Source organism: Oreochromis niloticus, linkage group LG11 (genome assembly GCF_001858045.2).
Source record: "Oreochromis niloticus isolate F11D_XX linkage group LG11, O_niloticus_UMD_NMBU, whole genome shotgun sequence".
NCBI lineage: Eukaryota > Metazoa > Chordata > Actinopteri > Cichliformes > Cichlidae > Oreochromis > Oreochromis niloticus.
The window spans coordinates 28,562,014-28,580,079 of record NC_031976.2 but is presented as its reverse complement, the minus strand read 5'-3'; the positions used below and the strand labels follow the sequence as shown (position 1 = coordinate 28,580,079).

Sequence of the window (18,066 nt, the reverse complement as noted above, 5' to 3'; positions counted from 1 at the left end):
GTCCATGAAGTGGTCACACCTTGGGTCACTTTGGCAGCACTGTGGATGGAAAGGGAGGACCTGAGAAAACATACACCTGCTGATTGGCATCTACATCCAAGTGGAATAACCTGAGCTGATGAGGGTCTGACCAAAGCCCCAGAGTTAAAACAGACAAAAAGTTTGTCAGTGTTCCTAATGGCCTGATTGTGGGTAATATATTCTAGGAAGACCCAAATAGGTCACAGTCCAGCAAATGAACAGCAATTTTACGCCCTCAAATGTGCTTTATAAATTCACTGTAGACAGTGTTAAGTATTCAGCCAAGACCCATAGGGAAGGCTATTAGGCCTGACAAACTGTTATAAGACTGACAAACTGTTATAAAGTAACACATTATTGTAATCACATTACATTTTTCAGTAACCTCGTATTTAATGCATTACTATAATAAATTAAATAATCACATTACAATTACAATTATGTTGTTACTTGCATTACAAAGGTTTTTCAGTTGTCTGCATGCTGGATGGATATAAAAAAATAAAATAAAATTTATTTTACTTTTTTTTCCTTCTTGTGCATTTGTGCTGCAATAGGTCGATTTCAGTTTGTGTGCCAGAAAGAGGAAAATTATGGAGAGGTATGGAGAGGTTACTTTTTTTGAGTAACACCCCCAATACTGGCGATGGGGTGTGGCCAAGCAAGTCAGAGTGCAATGAAGAATCCACATCCCCTGACTAATAGGAGATCATTCCCCCCCGAAAAATGCAAAAGAAGTGAGTCTCGCTACAACACAGAGATTTGCCTGCCACTGCCCTGTAGCTCGAGCCAGTTATTTTCAGCCTAGTTATTTTGGGTCTCGCTGTTTCTGTTCTGTTCATTCCTTAAAGTGTGAATCTTTATTTAGGTCTGTGCTACATATTCAAAAGTTATCTGACTGCAGTAAAATGGACTCTCATATGCTTTAAATTGTTTTCGTTGTATGTTTTGTTTCAGTTACCATGTCATTAAGTTCTATTCATGCACTTCTATTTGTAGAATAACCCACCCTAAGCCTAAATAAATAATAAAAAGACTTAACATTGTGTGCAGACTAGAGGTAAATCATTGAGTAAACATTTTTTAAGACTTTTAAGCCGATCTTTTTGTCACACCATGACTAGGCTGTTCTCTAAGTGAACATTATGTAATCTAAAACTGGTTCTTCTGAAACTAAAGATCATTGTTATTGTGTCCCTCATCGTCAGACTTCCTGGAAACTTGTGATGTCATTAAATGCATTTAAAAAGTGACACAGCAAAGATAACCATGTGAAACTCTCTAGCCCTGCCCCTTCTGCAATCTGAGTAAGTGCTAGACAAATATGAGAAACCTTTACCCCAGTCAGAGAAAAACCTACTTGATACACTTATTGCTCTGCATAGACAACAGGTAAGACGGAATTTTTTTTTTCCCCCTCAAATTTGGCTTCAACAGTCATGTGGTCCGAAGGAAGAACTGGCTTGACTTTGGAATGTAATGATCATTATCATGATCTCAGATCTGTGTGAATTTCCATTTAAAAAAAAAAAGGAGATACACTCAGCAACTCCCAAAAACACAAAAATACTCAGGTTTGTCAGAGTCACAACTCCTTTACAGTCAAATTAAAACTTTCAGCCTAGTACCTGAAAAACCCTCCTTGCTGCTGTCATATCTTATTTAAGTCAATGAAAGGTTTGAACAGCGTGTTCAGGTGAGGAGTATTTCATGTCATGTGGACTTAAGTGTATTGTTTCGTCAACACTAAAAATGTTCCGGTTTCTCAAGGGAAACTCCCCACACAAGAAAGGCAGCACAAAACATGCTGGTCAGGGGTCAAATATGTTATCTATTAACTCAGAGGATCTGTCTGCAAACGTACACAGAGGGAAATTTCTGACACTTAATAGTTCATCTGGTGGACCAACACTGCAGGAAAGACTCTCATAACTATTTTGATCATGGCTACTGTATGTTTGTTTTATTATCTGAACAAATCATTGAGTTCCTTTAATTGTTATATCACAGTTTGTTAACCAGTTACTTTACTGTAGAAGAAAATGAATGGGGAGAAATTAAAACTAAATATGAATGAATTCAATGTGAATGCAAAAAAGAATTCCACCACTTAAAAAGACATTAATCTCTATACATTTTAAGCAATAATGTATCGTGTTTCAAGTACTAAATTTAAGCAAAGAAAATTTAACCCATGAACTGATTTTCATGTTCTCCAGTTAGTTTGGATGGAGAACATCCAAACTAACTGCAATACCTCCTGTACAGGTGAGTCCTTGCAAACAAGCAATCAGAGATTAATTATTTAATTGTTTTTTGGTTTTGTTTTTTAATTTTGCATATTAACCTAAGACCTGAACTCTTTCATGGCATACATTTTTAATTTCTCTTTGCTATTTGGGTTGATTGGGACCGGATGAATGTAGAAAACAAAGAATTACCTGATTTTTTTTTTTTTTACCTGATTTTTGTTTCTGAAAAAAATGAGATCCACATAAGAGGACATTCGTTTGAAATCGCGATAGAACAGTGGCAGTATAATGTCCTCGTAAGTGGATATCAGGCCCTTGTAGAGCAAAATTTAGTATTTTGGTCTAGACAACCCAAAATTTGATGTCCACATATGTCGACGCCAGGTCCTAAGGGGTTAAAAATGGCTTCTTTTTTCTTGCAGCTTTAACTGATTATGACGTAACTGGTGATATCGCTTGTGCCATCGACACTGCATACTAAAAGTAAGTTTCTGGACACCAAAATACAAATAAACTGAAATTACATGACTCTGTGGTACAATATTTGGCAGATGTATTCCCAGTATATATACTGTGCAACTGCTGACCAATTAATTAACTTTGAACTTCCACTTCCACTTTGCTCAGGTGACCTCAGTAACTCACATGATGTCCAAATGAGTTTTCCCACATTGGCCCCTGTGGGAGTAAAGATGTTAAATAGACTAGTTCCTTTATAATGCATTGTAACTCTGCTTTAGCATTCAAATCTATGTCCACGTTTTTTTATGTTCATTCATTATCTTGCCTAAGGATACTTAAGCATGCAGACTACAGCAACCAGGGACCACCAACTTTTCAATTATTAGATGATCTTAGTAGAAGCTCTAAAGCAGGTTGGGCCAACCCCAGGCCTCGAGGGCCGGTGTCCTGCAGGTTTTAGATCTCACCCTGGGTCTACACACCTGAATCAAATGATTAGTTCATTACCAGGCCTCTGGAGAACTTCAAGACATGTTGAGGAGGTAATGTAGCCATTTAAATCAGCTGTGATGGATCAAGGACACATCTAAAACCTGCAGGACACCGGCCCTCGAGGCCTAGGTTTGGACACCACTGTTTTAAAGAACTTGGAAAGGAGACACTCTACCTGTACCTAGAACCAATATGCAATCACACTGTAATCTCAGATAAGATGCACTGAAATTCCATTTAATTCTGGGGGAAGACTTATCCATAACATGTACATTTTTTTTCTGTTTCCCCTTGAAGATGACAGATTAAAAACAATCCTTTCGCGGACATTTAAAAACCACATTTACAACTTCAGGTGACTTTAACAGTTCAGATGATGGTGGGGTGGGGCAATGTCTATGAGGCTTTTCTGCCTTGCTTGAACACCCAAAGTCCATTCACACATTTACACAGCACAATTTTTTAAGTTGCAAGTGATTTTTTAAGCACAATCATTGTATCCCAATGCCTTGTAGAGTTTGACCTGACTGCATCATTAAAAGCTGACATGGGCCTATGCCCTGCATTGTTTTCGGGTGTTTATTTTTGTTCATAAGCATATTGACTTCAGCTTGATTGAGAGTAAGGGATTTAGTTTTTTTAGTTACAAGCTAGTTACATTTACTTATGTACTGCTTAAAATGACATAAAATTAATAATGAAGTCTTTACTTTTAGTTTTCATGTGATGAGGCACATGATCGATTGTGGGTCAACTACCCTCTTAAGGGACAACTCCAACTAGGGATTAAATACTTGGGACTTAAAACTGAAGAACCTTCTTGTTTTCAAGAAACTTAAGTCCAGTCGCTTTTCTTTCCCAGCTCTTTAGATTACCATGACCTGGATGACTGAGAACCTACACAGACTTAATATAATTGTAATATCAGATAGAATACATTAGAAAAATATTATTTTAAAAAAGTATTATAAAAAATTTTGCATCTTCTTTTGCTCTTTGTTCTCTTTTTTCATTCTTTCCTTTTACTGATGAAGATAAATATGAGACTATGACAGAAGATTCTGTGGCCCTTATCTGATGTATCTGCAAAATTTAAAAAAAAGAGATTTTGTTTTTAATTGTAGATAATTTTCCAATTAAAAGTAGTGAACCATTTAAAAAATACAACCCAGCAATCTTGGAACGACAAAACCACATGTAGGACACTTACAATATTGCTGTTTAAACAGTGTGTTTTGCTCCTTAGGTCTTATTCATAAAGGCCCAGAAAAATGTATATTTCCTGACCCGTAGTGAAGTGTCAGGTGTGAATGAAGCGACTTCCAGAGCTGACTCTTTGAAGTGAACAACGAGAATCGGTTCCTGCCTGGGAGCCTGAGAAGCTTTTCTTCTTTTTTTCTTCCTCTCTCTCTTTTTTTCCTATTCAGGTCATACATGATTGGTCAACTGCATGATGTGTGATGACGTCTGAGTGTTCACACCAAACAGTCATTGGTCAGTACTGAGCAGAAGGGAAGGAGGGGAGCTTACAGACGCACCACACGCTCATTTCCCTCCCTTGTGCTTCTTTGTACGTGTAAGTGAGAGAGAGAGAGAAAGAACATCTGATGCAAAGAAAACAATCTGGAAACTTGAGAAGATGAGTGACGACAGTAAAACTTCAATCCCCTCTGAGAGAATGCTCTCCAACACAAGGCAGATAAAAATAAAGAGAAGAAACAGGATCAACCCCTTAAAGCTGAGGGACTTGGTTTTTCTCATGTTTTTTATTGTGTGATACTCTATGCTGATTCACTCTAGTGAAATAGTGAAAAGATTATAAATATTAAACATACAATCAGAGATTTGGATCTTTTTGTCAAATTCAGATGTGTGCTTGTTTTTGTACTTCAAAATTTATTTTTTATGACCATATAAATAATAAACATCTGATATAATGTATGTTTTGTATACCAGTCACTCATTTTACACATAGTTTTACTTTAATTTTGGCAATAAATAATTTAAGAATCAAAAAATCTGAAGAGCCACTTGGGAGCCAAAAGAGACAAACTATTTTGTTGCAATTGCAATTTTGTTGGTCGCTAGCAGATTCCTGCAGTCATGTGATAGTTTGATTTTATCATGAAGCTGATCATCAAGAGCAGAATAGGTATTTAAAAAGTCCTCCTGAAAGATTTGATTTAAATAACTTAGTGATGGGGACGTTTTAGACTAGATGCTATGCTGCACAAAGTTTGATGGCAAAAGGGAAGTGGACTTTATCAGCTGGAGCATTTCCCAGCCACCAGAGGTGCCGTACAGATTATAGTTTGTATTTTCTAGTTTTTACTTTTTGTTTTTATTTGGTGACTTTCCAGAGTACCTCTGCTCATTTCATTTTAGTTTTTGTTTTTTGAAAACCTAAGAAAAAAGATGACTTTTTGAAAGCAGGTTTGATAATATATTTTACCAAATAAAAAAAAAATGCAAAAACTACCTAGTTTTACCAGTTTAACAAAATCGTTTCAGTTAGTTTACATATTTTAAGGTTTATTTTGATTTTTTATTTTCAATTAACTAAAATGTATTTTCACTCATTTTCATCTAGTTTTCATCTAGTTATTGTTATTATTAAACTATACCATTATATATAGCGTTATAGTATACTATAACAGTGTACAGCATTGTTTTGAAGCTTAAAGACATTTCACAACATCAAATGTAAAAAACCATGATAGCATATGACATTAAGATCATTTCATGTAAGATTTAAACTTCCAGTTTATCAACTATCAGTTTGCCAAGCAGAGGCAGATTGATTGTGGTCGAAACAGCACAGACACAGTTTGTGAAGTTCTTAAGTCCCTTCATAAAAAATAGCTATGTTTGTCCTTGCTTCTCTTCAGCAGCTCTAGCTAACTGAGCATGTTTCACTGCTTTTTGTTCTCACTGCTTTAAGGTACAAATTACTCTCTATAACCTTGTTCCAAGAATTTTGAATTCATCTGACTGCAGTAAAATAAAGTCTTAAGTGCTATAAATCATTTTCACTGTATTTGGTTTTTATAATGACGTGATTTTTGTTGTTGTTGTTGTTGTTGTTGTTGTTGTTGTTTTGTTGTTTTTTTACAGTCCATGCACTCCTGTTTGTAGATGATCTCACTGTAAGACTATATAAATAATAAAATAACTTGACATTTTGTGCGGAGTGCAGGTAAGTTAGCGAGTAAACATTTAAGCCCCTCTTGTAGTCACACAATGACTAGGCTGTTCTTTAATTTAAACTGTTTTTTCTGAAACTAAAGACCATTGTTATTGTCTGCCTTGTGTTCCAGAGTATCTGGAAACATGTAATTCACGAGCCAAAGAATTTCATTACAGGTAAATGTGGCTACACTGTTTATCTGTACATGACAACAAAGCTTGAAACTTGAGACTTCAGTACGCATAACTTTCTCTAATCAATCGCGAGGAGTACCTCAGACTCAAGTCGCCGCAAGATTGTAACTAAATCACTTCATCATGAAACAAACAATGTTTTTTATATTTGAGTGGGATGCCTGCGTATGTTTTATTGTTATGCCAAAACTTCTTGTTTGTTCAAAAACATCACATGAGATGAGCACCAGTATGGGAAGCAGAACCCAGCATTAAAGCATTATTCAGAAAGGCAGACTAATAATGTATTTTATTGGTGAGAAATAAACCAAGCAAATGCTTACCATTTAAGCCATTAAAATCATTATCATTTGAAATAAAAAATGGAATAATGTGAACTGAGCTTTTCAGCTGAGTTTAGGACCCAATGCTAAGACTTACCCTTAACACTTACATGTTGACCTACTAAATGGTAAAGTAAAATAATAGGGCCAGGTAGGTTTGGATAACCCTTTCCCCCCCACAATAAATGAAATTATCATTTAAAAACTGAATTTTGTATTTACTCACAAGTGGCACATATTTGCCTTCATAAAGGATTGCAAAATATGATATTTGGCAACGACTACTGAGGGAAAAAACTGTACAATTAGTGTAGTTTAACTGATATTTTTTTGAATGAAATTTATTAACAAAAGCTTTCCTGTTAATACAGTAGAATAAAGGAGTAAAAATGTAAATTTCAAAGGAAAGAGGAAGTATTTATACTGTAAAGTATTTTAAGTAGTATGAGTATTTTTAAGGAGGCAAAAGGCCGTCAACCACCTACAATTCCATCTTGAGATTTTTCCTCAACCACCCTCAGGACCATCTCCAAAGGGGACGATCCCTTTTAGATATTTTTACCCACTCTCTCCCAGGTTTTATAACTGCTGAAGGATTTTCACAAACCAAAATAAGTCCAGGTGCCTTCATTTTTGAGCTCTGAAAACTGTGTTGGTGTGGCTCCTGGATACTCCATTATTTAATTGCCCTTCTCTATTACATATAAAGATGGGACAAGAAATGTTTTCCATTGCTACAAGTAAAAATGAGCTGAAGTGAACATTGCAGGCATAAGTTTATGTCTTGATTTTTAACTTGATTTTTTTCTTTCACTTTTCAACGATGGGCTGTAAGAAGGCTTAAAAAACGGCCATAAATGAATAAAGACTTCAGTTGATTCAGTTGTTGTCTTGATTTACATGGAAGTGAAAATTAACAAAACAGAATGAATAATAAAGTGTTCTTATTAGTTATATTTCTGATTTTTGTGTGTATAGTTGTCAGCATAGTTTGTTGATCTTAGTAGATCTTAGTGGTTTTATAGTTTGTTTGCTTCACGTTGTGATTTTTTCTTTTTTTTCTTTTTTCTTCTTTATGTTTTTTATTGAATTGAATCTTTTTTTGTGATTAAGATGAAAGGGAGAAAATAGAATAACAGAGGTGATATTTTTTATTTCTCTACATACACGACAGCTGTGACTGGGAATTTCTTTAAATTTGGCTGCAACAGTCATGCAGACTAAAAGGTAAACTGGTTTTATTTTGGCGTTGAGTAATCAGAGTCACTCTGACCTCAAATCTGTTCCACTCTCATGAATATTTCAAGAGGAAGATACATTCTGCAATTCTCAAATACTCAAATACAATGATATTAATCAGGCTAACATCTCATTTATAGTTATATTAAAGAGTTTAGAGAAGAGAAATAGAGAAATCTAGTCCCTGATTTGCCTCAAGATACTCTTCAATGGTGCAGTCACATGTTGTTGAAGCCAATGAAAGGTCTGAATGTCATGTTCAGGTGATAAGTATTTAATGTCATGAGGGCTTTTGTGTATTGTTTGGACAGTGTTAAAAATTTTCCTTTCCCAAGCGAAACTCCCCAAACAGCATACGCAGCAGTAAAACAGGCTGGCCCACTGGTCAGAGGCATCATATATAAACCCACAGGCTCTGTCTGCAAACACACACAGTAGGGGGAAAATTCTCTCAGTGAACAGCCAAGCTTGTAAACCAACGTGGTAAGAAAAATTCTCGTCAGATTGGTCTCCTCGCTTGTTATATCACTTTTATTTTTTTTTTAACTGATCACTTCATTGTAGACCTAGAAATACAAATTAGAAGTGAGCTCATCTAATTTAATTATTCTGTTTAATTAATTTAATATATTTTAATTTTAAACTGACGGTGGCTCAGTTTGAATTGTACATGAATGCAAAATAATCTCACCGCACTGAAAGGTATCTTACTTGTTTAAAGCTAAGCTACATTATTCTGTGTTTCCTTTAATCAATAGCACACCTTGTAATGATGAAATCTGAATAACATGAAGAACTTTTTTTTTTAAAAAGGAAGGATGTTTTTTCCACGACAATATTTTCATTTTCCCTTTTTTCCCTCAGAAACTGCTGACATGAAACTCGAGTTGCTTGTTGTGGTGGCTGTGGCAGTCCTGCTGCCCAGTTTTTCTGAGAGCCGCATCGTCTCCAAATGCGAGCTCAGAGAAAAGCTTGGTGAAATGCTTGATCTGCCCCTGAGACTGGAGGAAAGAACGTTGGCAACAGGTGAGCTCAAATGTGCTTTGGGTACTTACCAATGAACCTTCATCACCTTCAGAGTCAAAGTACAAATCACTTTGGTGCTCATGAAAATCAGGACCAAATCTGTACCTTAGCGGTACAAAATTATTTAAGTTGACCATTTGATATATCTGATGACTTTACTTACTGTTTACTTTAAACATTCAAATGGAGAGTCAGTAATAAATCTTTATCTTAGCTGTAAATACTTTGTGAAGTAATATTAGCAACATGCAATTTTTCTATTTAAATGTCTTTATCAACTGTATCAATAATGTAACGTTAAGGTGAAATTTTCCTACAACACAGATAATAACTGAAAAAGTAGCCACTTAAGTAAAACTAAAAGAACATACATAGGTTGAAGGAAGATGGCTCTTACTGGACATGCCCTTTTTAATCTTATTTTCTTCTCCTTGTTTGTGGACATGAATGGTTTGTTGCAGTTATCTGTGAAGTACAAAGGAGGTCTGCTCTGAACACCAAGTTGCTCAAGTCATTTGGCAAGTGCATCCCTACCACACCAAAGCCAGCGGTGGTCACAACCCCCTCCACAAGCGGAGGCAACAATATGGTCACTGGAGCAGCCACAGCGACAAACACCAATTCAACAACCATAGACCTGACCAACACCACTACTGCTACTAACACTAGTACTATTCCCACTACTGCCAACTCCACCATCAGCTCAGGGAACACAACCTTTGTGTCAAACAGCACAACTGGCATGAAAAGACGAAGGCGGGATGCTGATTCAGGCAGTGAGAAGGAGAACAAGTTTAGTGAAGAGGAGCACGAGGATGACAGTGAAATGGAAGACGAGGATGAAACGAGCAGTGAGGACGATGACGAATCCAAAAACCTTTACGGGCTCTTTCAGCTGTCTGACAGAGAGTTCTGTGATTCGGGGTACTGCCCATCCAAAAATATGTGCCATGCCTCCTGCACAGGTGAGTCCTTGCAAACAAGCAAACAGAGATTTACTGTTTAAATGATGCTTTTTTATTGTGTATATTAAAAATGGTTTCTTTTTTTCCTTGCAGCTTTTACTGATGATGACATAACTGATGATATTGCTTGTGTTGTCGAGACTGGTTACTGGAAGTAAGTTTCTGGAAAGCACAACACAAATAAGTCAGATAAATAACCAAAGCTTTGAAAAGATATCATATGATTGTGTGATACATTAATTGGCTAATCTTTCATGCTGCTGTAAGGATTGAACACCATTGTTCAAAAAGACATTCCCTCATTTGGTGCTTAAATGATAGTATTGGAGACCACTGGCTGTGATTTTGATTGGGTTTTCTGAGCGGAAACAGGATATCTTTCTGTGTATGACGTTAATGAAAGTTAATCCTGCATTTCAATCTGCCCCAAGGCAAATTATTGCATGTATTTCCCAGCTTTCCTGTACTCTGTTTTAATGTGTTAAAAATGGGTACCCAAACAGTTATATACTACAAACAAGTTAATCTATAGAGAGCTAAAATTGAGAAGTACAACAAATATCATTGTCTAATAACTGCGTTTTGTTCTAATCAAACAGGGAGATCATGAGAAGTGCCTCAGACTCATGTCGTCGCCCCAGGGATTTCTTCGAAGAATGTGACTAAATGGTTGTGAGATCATGGTTGCTACGTTCAGGATCACAGCAGTGTCTTCATCAGATCCATCTCCAGTGAGCCGTGATCGAGAAACCACACGGTCCATTACCTGCTAAACAGTTTTTTTTTCTTGTTGTTTGGTAGGTGGATCATTCATTAACCGTTGCCCTGGACCTGTATGCTGTAATTGTTATGTCAAATGACCTAATCAGCCTTCGGATTCCTATAAAATAAAGACTTTTTTCAAGAACCTAAAACTCAACAGTTTATCTTGCAGCATCTCTGTGTTTGTGTGATTATGTTTTTATAGAGATTTCAGCAGTAATAGCAAAACTTGACTGTTTCAGTCTCATACAGCCTGCCTCTTACTTCCTGTTTATTCAAAAACATCATGAGATGAGCACCAGCATAGGAAACAGAACCAACAAAGCTTGAGTCACAAAACATTATTGTAACCAGGAGACTATAAAATTTATTTTATTGGCTAGAAATGAACCAAGCAAGTGATCACTTAAATGATTCTCATATAAAATAAAAATGGAATAATCTGAGATATTTAAACAGAAAAACTCTTCAGGAGATTTTTTTTAACCAAATGCTAAGTCTTACTTTAAACACACATATTCTGTTTTTTCTGCTTGTCCTTACAACTCACACTTACACTTTTCTGCAGGTGACCTCAGTAGTTCACATGATGTCTAAATTAGGTTTCACACATCAGCCCCTACAGGTTGTTTATAATGCTTTTTGCTGTGCTTGAGCACTCAAATCTTATTTACTCATTCATACGCACAGTGGTATAAGCACTTTTTTCTATGTCTAAGCACTTTCAACTGTCGCTAACGTTCACGCTCCAATAAACATCGGCACAAGCAGGGATCCACGTTGATAAGAATTTATTGATTCCATAATCAATATCACTTATGGATTCTCACTGACTCTACTTTAAGAGTCACCACCATCTCAAAGCAGCTTAACAAAGACATTGCATACATAAACAGTGCATTTTACTTCTTTGATCTTAGTCATTAAGTCCTGTAGACATTGGTTGGTGTCCCACTTAGAGCCTCGAGTTGGGGTGGAAAAATTTGCTGACTGGCTGGCAAGACAGTAAGTGAAACTCATCACAAAGAGGTATACAGTGTTGGAGCAAAAGCTGGACGTGCAATTTTTTTTTGGTTGCTAGCAGATTCCTATCTGTTAGCAGCCAGCCTCATGATAAAATCCATGCTGATACATGGATTCCAACACAAAACTAATCATCAAGAGTTGAATAGGCATTTAAAAAGTGCTTTTGAAAATTTTAATTTAAAATAAAGTAGTGATAGTGTAAAGTTGCCCTGCGACACTTGACAGTACTTAATTTTCTTCCACTTATCCAACTCAGATTTGCTGGAGCCCATCGCACCTGTCAGAGTACCAGAGGTGTGGTACATCCTGGCTAGATTGCGAGTCTTGTTTTAAAGACATTTCACCACAGTTAAAAAGCAGATAACATTCGTAGTGCATTGTGGTCAAGCAAGTAAGCAAGTAAACATTTTTAAAGACATTTAAGCCCCTCTAGCCATGAAACAGTGACTAGGCTATTCTTTAAGTGGACATTGAGTAATTTAAACTGGTTCTTCTGAAACTTAAGATCATTGTTTTGTCTACTTTGTGTTCCAGAGTATCTGGAAATGTGTAATGCCATTCAATGTGCTTAAACAGTGACACAGCAAAAATAATCATGGCAAACTATTGAGTTCTACCTAACTTGCCAACTGAGTCAGTACTGAACAAATATGGGCAAACTTTTCCCCAAACACAGAATAAAATAACTCACATATTTGCTCCTCTCTATAGCCAACAGCTGTGGTTGGAAATGTCTTACAATATGGTATTTGTAGTTACTGATTGGATTTATTTTATTTTTCTGTGTGTGTGTCACTGTGACATCACATTTGTTCCCAGGAAGGTATACATATAAAGTGCTGGCACTAAATCCAATACAATGAATTTAGTATAATGAGAACCAAAATAGTGAAATATAACTTTTTCTAATCAGACAGGCAGATCGTGAGGAGTACCTCAGCGTCAGGTCACCACAGAAATGTAACTAAATGACTGCAAGATCAGTTTCTACTTGTAAGATCACAACAATTTCTTCATTAAGTCCATCGCCACTAAACTGTGATCAAAGAACCACATGGTCCATTACCTGCTAAAAATAAAGAAAAAAACAATGTTTTCTATATTGAAGTGGCATGCCTGTATATTTTTTCATTGCAATGCCAAAACTCAATCTACCTCTTACTTCTTATTTGTTCAAAAACATCACATGAGATGAGAGCACCAGTATGGGAAGCAGAACCAACGAAGCATTACTCAGAAAGGGAGAGTAATAAAGTCTTTTATTGGCTATTCAAACCATTAAAATGATTCTCATATGAAATGAAAATTTGAATAATGTGAGCTGATATTTTTAGCTGAACTTCTCACCAAATGCTAAGACTTACCCTTAACACTTTTTTTCTGCTTGGGTTTGAAGTTGGCAGATTACAACTAATCCAGGAGAAACATTCGTGTTTTAAATGATGCAGATGTGAAGAAATTTGGAATCAATTACATTTTCTTGTAACATCTTAGGACAAGTTAAATACATTTTATCTAAATGAAAATTGACAGAAACAAACTTAACAGTAAACTGTTTATATTAGAACAGTTATGAATACCCACGTTTCATTTTTTTTGTTTATCTTTTGCTTCACTTTGCAATTTTATCTCTTTTATTTTTTATCTCTCTACATACTCAACAGCTGTGACTGTCAAGTCAAATTTCAAACTTCAAATTTGGCTGCAACAGTCATGCAGACTAAGAGATGAATTGGTTTGACTTTGGTGTCCAGTGATCACGATCACTGTGACCTCAGATCTCTTCCACTCTTGTGAATATTCAGCATTTAGAGAAGTCTATTCCTAGTATGGTTACTCCTCGTAGATGCAGTCACATGTTGTTGAAGCCAATGAAAGATCTGAATGTCATGTTGTCAAGTATTTAATGTCATGAGGGTTTTGTGTATTGTTTGGACAGCGTTAAAAATTTTCCTTTCCCGAGCGAAACTCCCCAAACAACAAACGCAGCAGTAAAACAGGCTGGCCCACTGGTCATAGCATCATATATAAACCCACAGGCTCTGTCTGCAAACATACACAGTAGGGGGAAAATTCTCTCAGTGAACAACCAAGCTGGTGAAGCAACGTGGTAAGCAAATTTTATTTAATTTTTACGAGTTTTTTAGTTGCTATAATTTTTTGTTTGTGTATTATGTAAAAAAAAAAAAAAATCAATTTGTTCCCTCACTTGTTATAGTGCTGTTATTTTTTTAACCATTTTTTTTCGTGTTATAGACCTACAAATACAAAGCAGAAGTAATTTTCCCTTTTTTCCCTCAGAAACTGCTGACATGAAACTCGAGTTGCTTGTTGTGGTGGCTGTGGCAGTCCTGCTGCCCAGTTTTTCTGAGAGCCGCATCGTCTCCAAATGCGAGCTCAGAGAAAAGCTTGGTGAAATGCTTGATCTGCCCCTGAGACTGGAGGAAAGAACGTTGGCAACAGGTGAGCTCAAATGTGCTTTGGGTACTTACCAATGAACCTTCATCACCTTCAGAGTCAAAGTACAAATCACTTTGGTGCTCATGAAAATCAGGACCAAATCTGTACCTTAGCGGTACAAAATTATTTAAGTTGACCATTTGATATATCTGATGACTTTACTTACTGTTTACTTTTAGCATTCAAATGCAGAATCAGTAATAAAGCTTTATCTTAGCTGTAAATACTTTGTGAAGTAATATTAGCAACATGCAATTTTTCTATGTAAGTGTCTTTATCAACTGCATCAATAATGTAATTGCAAAATGAAATTGTTCTACAACACAGAGGATAATAACTGAAAAAGTAGCCACTTAAGTAAAACTTTCTTCTCCTTGTTTGTGGACATTAATGGTTTGTTGCAGTTATCTGTGAAGTACAAAGGAGGTCTGCTCTGAACACCGAGTTGGTCAAGTCATTTGGCAAGTGCATCCCTACCACACCAAAGCCAGCGGTGGTCACAACCCCCTCCACAAGCGGGGACAACAATATGATCACTGGAGCAGCCACAGCGACAAACACCAATTCAACAACCATAGACCTGACCAACACCACTACTGCTACTAACACTAGTACTATTCCCACTACTGCCAACTCCACCATCAGCTCAGGGAACACAACCTTTGTGTCAAACAGCACAACTGGCATGAAAAGACGAAGACGGGATGCTGATTCAGGCAGTGAGAAGGAGAACAAGTTTAGTGAAGAGGAGCACGAGGATGACAGTGAAATGGAAGATGAGGATGAAACGAGCAGTGAGGACGATGACGAATCCAAAAACCTTTACGGGTGTCTTTCAGCTGTCTGACAGAGAGTTCTGTGATTCGGGGTACTGCCCATCCAAAAGTATGTGCCATGCCTCCTGCACAGGTGAGTCCTTGCAAACAAGCAAACAGAGATTTACTGTTTAAATGATGCTTTTTTATTGTGTATATTAAAAATGGTTTCTTTTTTTCCTTGCAGCTTTTACTGATGATGACATAACTGATGATATTGTTTGTGTTGTCGAGACTGGTTACTGGAAGTAAGTTTCTGGAAAGCACAACACAAATAAGTCAGATAAATAACCAAAGCTTTGAAAAAATATCATATGATTGTGTGATACATTAATTGAAACAGCTGAAAAATTCAGTAATCAGAATCACGTCTCCAAAGTATTTGGTCTTCAACACTGCTGTAAGGATTGAACACCATTCTTATGTTGCCTAATAACTGCCTTTTGTTTTAATCAAACAGGGAGATCCTGAAAAGTGCCTCGAAGTCATGTCGTCGCCCCAGGGATTTCTTTGAAGAATGTGACTAAATGGCTGTGAGATCATGGTTGCTACAATTTCCTAATGAAATCCACCTTCAGTGAGCCATGATTGAGGAACCGCATGGTCCATTACCAACCAAACAGCATTTTTTTTGTTTTGTTTTGTTTGGTGGGTGGATCATTCAGTAACCATTGCTTTGTACCTGTATCTTTTAATAGTTATGCCAAGTGACCTAATCAGCCCTCAGATTCAAATGTGATTTTTTTCAAGTCTAAAACTCAGTGGTTTACATCTAGTCCTATTCCTTTTCTTTCAATAAATATTGATTTGCAGCATCTCTGTGTTTGTGTTATTATATATTTATAGAACTTTTAATAGTAATGATAATACTGTTTCAATCTCATAAAGCCTAACTGTTGCTTCACGTTTATTTAAAAATACCAGGAGATGTGCACCACGATATGAAACTAACCCAGAAAGCATGAGGGATAAAATGTTGCTGCAACCAGGAGACTTAAAAAAGGTATTTCATTAACCAGAAATAAACAGAGCAATTGGTCACTGTGAAAACCATTAAAATGATTCTCGTATAAATAAAAATGGATTGAACTGAGATATTTATACAGAAAAACTTCAAGGACAAGCAAAAAAGAAGGAATATATGTGTTAACAGTAAGTCTTAGCATTTGGGTCGTGAAGTTGGCAGATTATAAAGGACCTCTTTCCATGTGTTTCAACTCCTATTTACACTTTGCTTCAGGTGACCTCAGTAGCTCACATGATTTCTGAATGAGGTATTCTGCTTTGGCCCCCATAAGAGTAATTATAGTAAATAGCCTAGTTCTTTTAAAATCCTTTTCTACCTTGACTGAGCACTCACATAAAATTCACTCATTCACACACTGTCATATAGTGACTTTTTCACTAAGTACTTTCTATCTGGCATTCACGTACGTATCAGCATTCAGTATCTTTCCTAAGGATACCTCGGCATGAACACTTCAGCAACCAGGGATTGAACCACCAACCTTGAAGTTGATGATGATTTTCCTGTTAAAATTAATGAACCATTTAAAACATAGAACCCAAAAAGTTTGAAATGACACCGTCATTGCAGACATTGGCTCGGGGTGGGGGGTATGTTTCCCGGCAAGCTGCCAAAACAATGTGAAACTCATCATAAAGATGTATATAGTGTATATAGTGCAGCAACAAGCGTCATGGTCATTAGCAGATTGATGTCATAGATGTTATCATTAAGCTGATCATCAAGAGTTGAACGGTATTAAAAAGTGCTTCTGAAAATTCTAATTTAAATGAACAGTAATGGGACTGAGTTAGATTTGTCCTAGTCCCATGAGCTTGTGCTCTGCAGTGTTTAGCGTTAGGGAAAAGTAAAATAGTTCTTATGATCCATCAATGCGTTCTAAGCAGATAACTTGAGTAGCCGTTGTGTACAAATACAATAATATATAACATTAATAATGACTTTTCATGTAAGATTTACATTTTCAGTCTATCAAATATAAAATACAAGATACCATGTTATAGGTAGATATACCGCAATCCAAACAGCACATAGATTCTTTGTGTGTGTTCCGACATGTTGTTGTCTGTTTATCCTCACTCACTTTTAGTAGTTCTACTGTAGCTAACTAAGACAATGCAATACTGTTATTCATGGTGTCACTGTTTCTCTTCTGTCTTGAGTTTTCGCTATCAATCTACCTGCCAGCAGCAGTCGTTTAAGCTCTTCCCATAATGCACTTCCCGTTCATCAGTGAGAAAATGAACTGAACAATCTTTCACTGGAGAGATGACTCAGGCAGCTCCTCTACACAAATGCCTCATTCCCACTAGAACCTACTCATTCGAGTCTGCTCGGTTCAGTCATTTTTCATTATGACTGAGTACCACCTCAATGTCCATGGGCTCATTATAGCAGTGTGGAACTAAAGTCTCATGTCATTTGTATGCAACACAAGCACAACACAACATTAGAGGATGTTCAGGCGATAGTATATCTGCTGCTTGGTCTATAGCTTTTTGTCAGACTCAGACTGTGGCATGGAATCTTTTGATGTCACTGACTGGTTTGATGGACTGACTCAGCTTGTTTGGAATCCCGGCCAAGCAGGTACTAAGAACATACTTGCTAGCAAGTACTACCACCTAATGGAAAACCCCCAAATCAAGTCGAGCCTAGTAGGTACTAGTGGAAAAAAGGTCATAGTAGTAGTGAACCAGATAAAGTTAAGGTTTGACTGACAGATGTTTCTCCCAATGTCAAGATTTTTACAGCCAGACATTTTCGAAGCCCAAGTCCTATTGGGCAATGTTTGTGCCATGGTCTGTGTGCCTG

General features: G+C 36.6%; 2 protein-coding genes and 1 long non-coding RNA gene across 4 annotated transcripts; all 3 read left to right on the top strand.

Moving 5' to 3' along the window:
• The first annotated feature begins 1,334 nt into the window (after positions 1-1,334).
• LOC102080277 (uncharacterized) lies at positions 1,335-5,726 on the top strand. Of its 2 annotated transcripts, none has more exons than XR_268474.4 (3): positions 1,335-1,413; positions 2,696-2,756; positions 4,474-5,726. It is a non-coding gene; the product is annotated as an uncharacterized LOC102080277 (long non-coding RNA). The 2 variants fall into 2 exon arrangements; XR_001223688.3 differs by having other exon boundaries at positions 4,655-4,735.
• Positions 5,727-8,526: 2,800 nt separating this feature from the next.
• On the top strand, positions 8,527-11,080 carry LOC100700622 (DNA ligase 1). The gene is made up of 5 exons (XM_019364369.2): positions 8,527-8,653; positions 9,035-9,196; positions 9,658-10,161; positions 10,255-10,315; positions 10,761-11,080. The coding sequence occupies exons 2-5, from the start codon at positions 9,046-9,048 to the stop codon at positions 10,825-10,827; spliced, it is 783 nt and encodes a 260-aa protein (XP_019219914.1). The 5' UTR covers positions 8,527-8,653; positions 9,035-9,045; the 3' UTR covers positions 10,828-11,080.
• A 2,860-nt stretch (positions 11,081-13,940) lies between these two features.
• Positions 13,941-16,039, top strand: LOC102080156 (ras-interacting protein RIP3). Its single transcript, XM_019364371.1, has 5 exons — positions 13,941-14,059; positions 14,251-14,412; positions 14,814-15,318; positions 15,412-15,472; positions 15,685-16,039. Exons 2-3 carry the CDS (start codon positions 14,262-14,264, stop codon positions 15,254-15,256), a joined length of 594 nt encoding a protein of 197 aa, XP_019219916.1. The 5' UTR covers positions 13,941-14,059; positions 14,251-14,261; the 3' UTR covers positions 15,257-15,318; positions 15,412-15,472; positions 15,685-16,039.
• The last annotated feature ends 2,027 nt before the right edge of the window (positions 16,040-18,066 follow it).

Excerpts from the sequence above, each read along its gene's own strand:
- LOC100700622 (XM_019364369.2), top strand. The coding sequence starts at position 9,046 with ATGAAACTCGAGTTGCTTGTTGTGGTGGCTGTGGCAGTCCTGCTGCCC. Across the intron at positions 9,197-9,657 it reads GGAAAGAACGTTGGCAACAG|TTATCTGTGAAGTACAAAGG; the intron begins GTGAGCTCAAAT and ends GGTTTGTTGCAG. Across the intron at positions 10,316-10,760 it reads GTCGAGACTGGTTACTGGAA|GGAGATCATGAGAAGTGCCT; the intron begins GTAAGTTTCTGG and ends CTAATCAAACAG.
- LOC102080156 (XM_019364371.1), top strand. The coding sequence starts at position 14,262 with ATGAAACTCGAGTTGCTTGTTGTGGTGGCTGTGGCAGTCCTGCTGCCC. Across the intron at positions 14,413-14,813 it reads GGAAAGAACGTTGGCAACAG|TTATCTGTGAAGTACAAAGG; the intron begins GTGAGCTCAAAT and ends GGTTTGTTGCAG.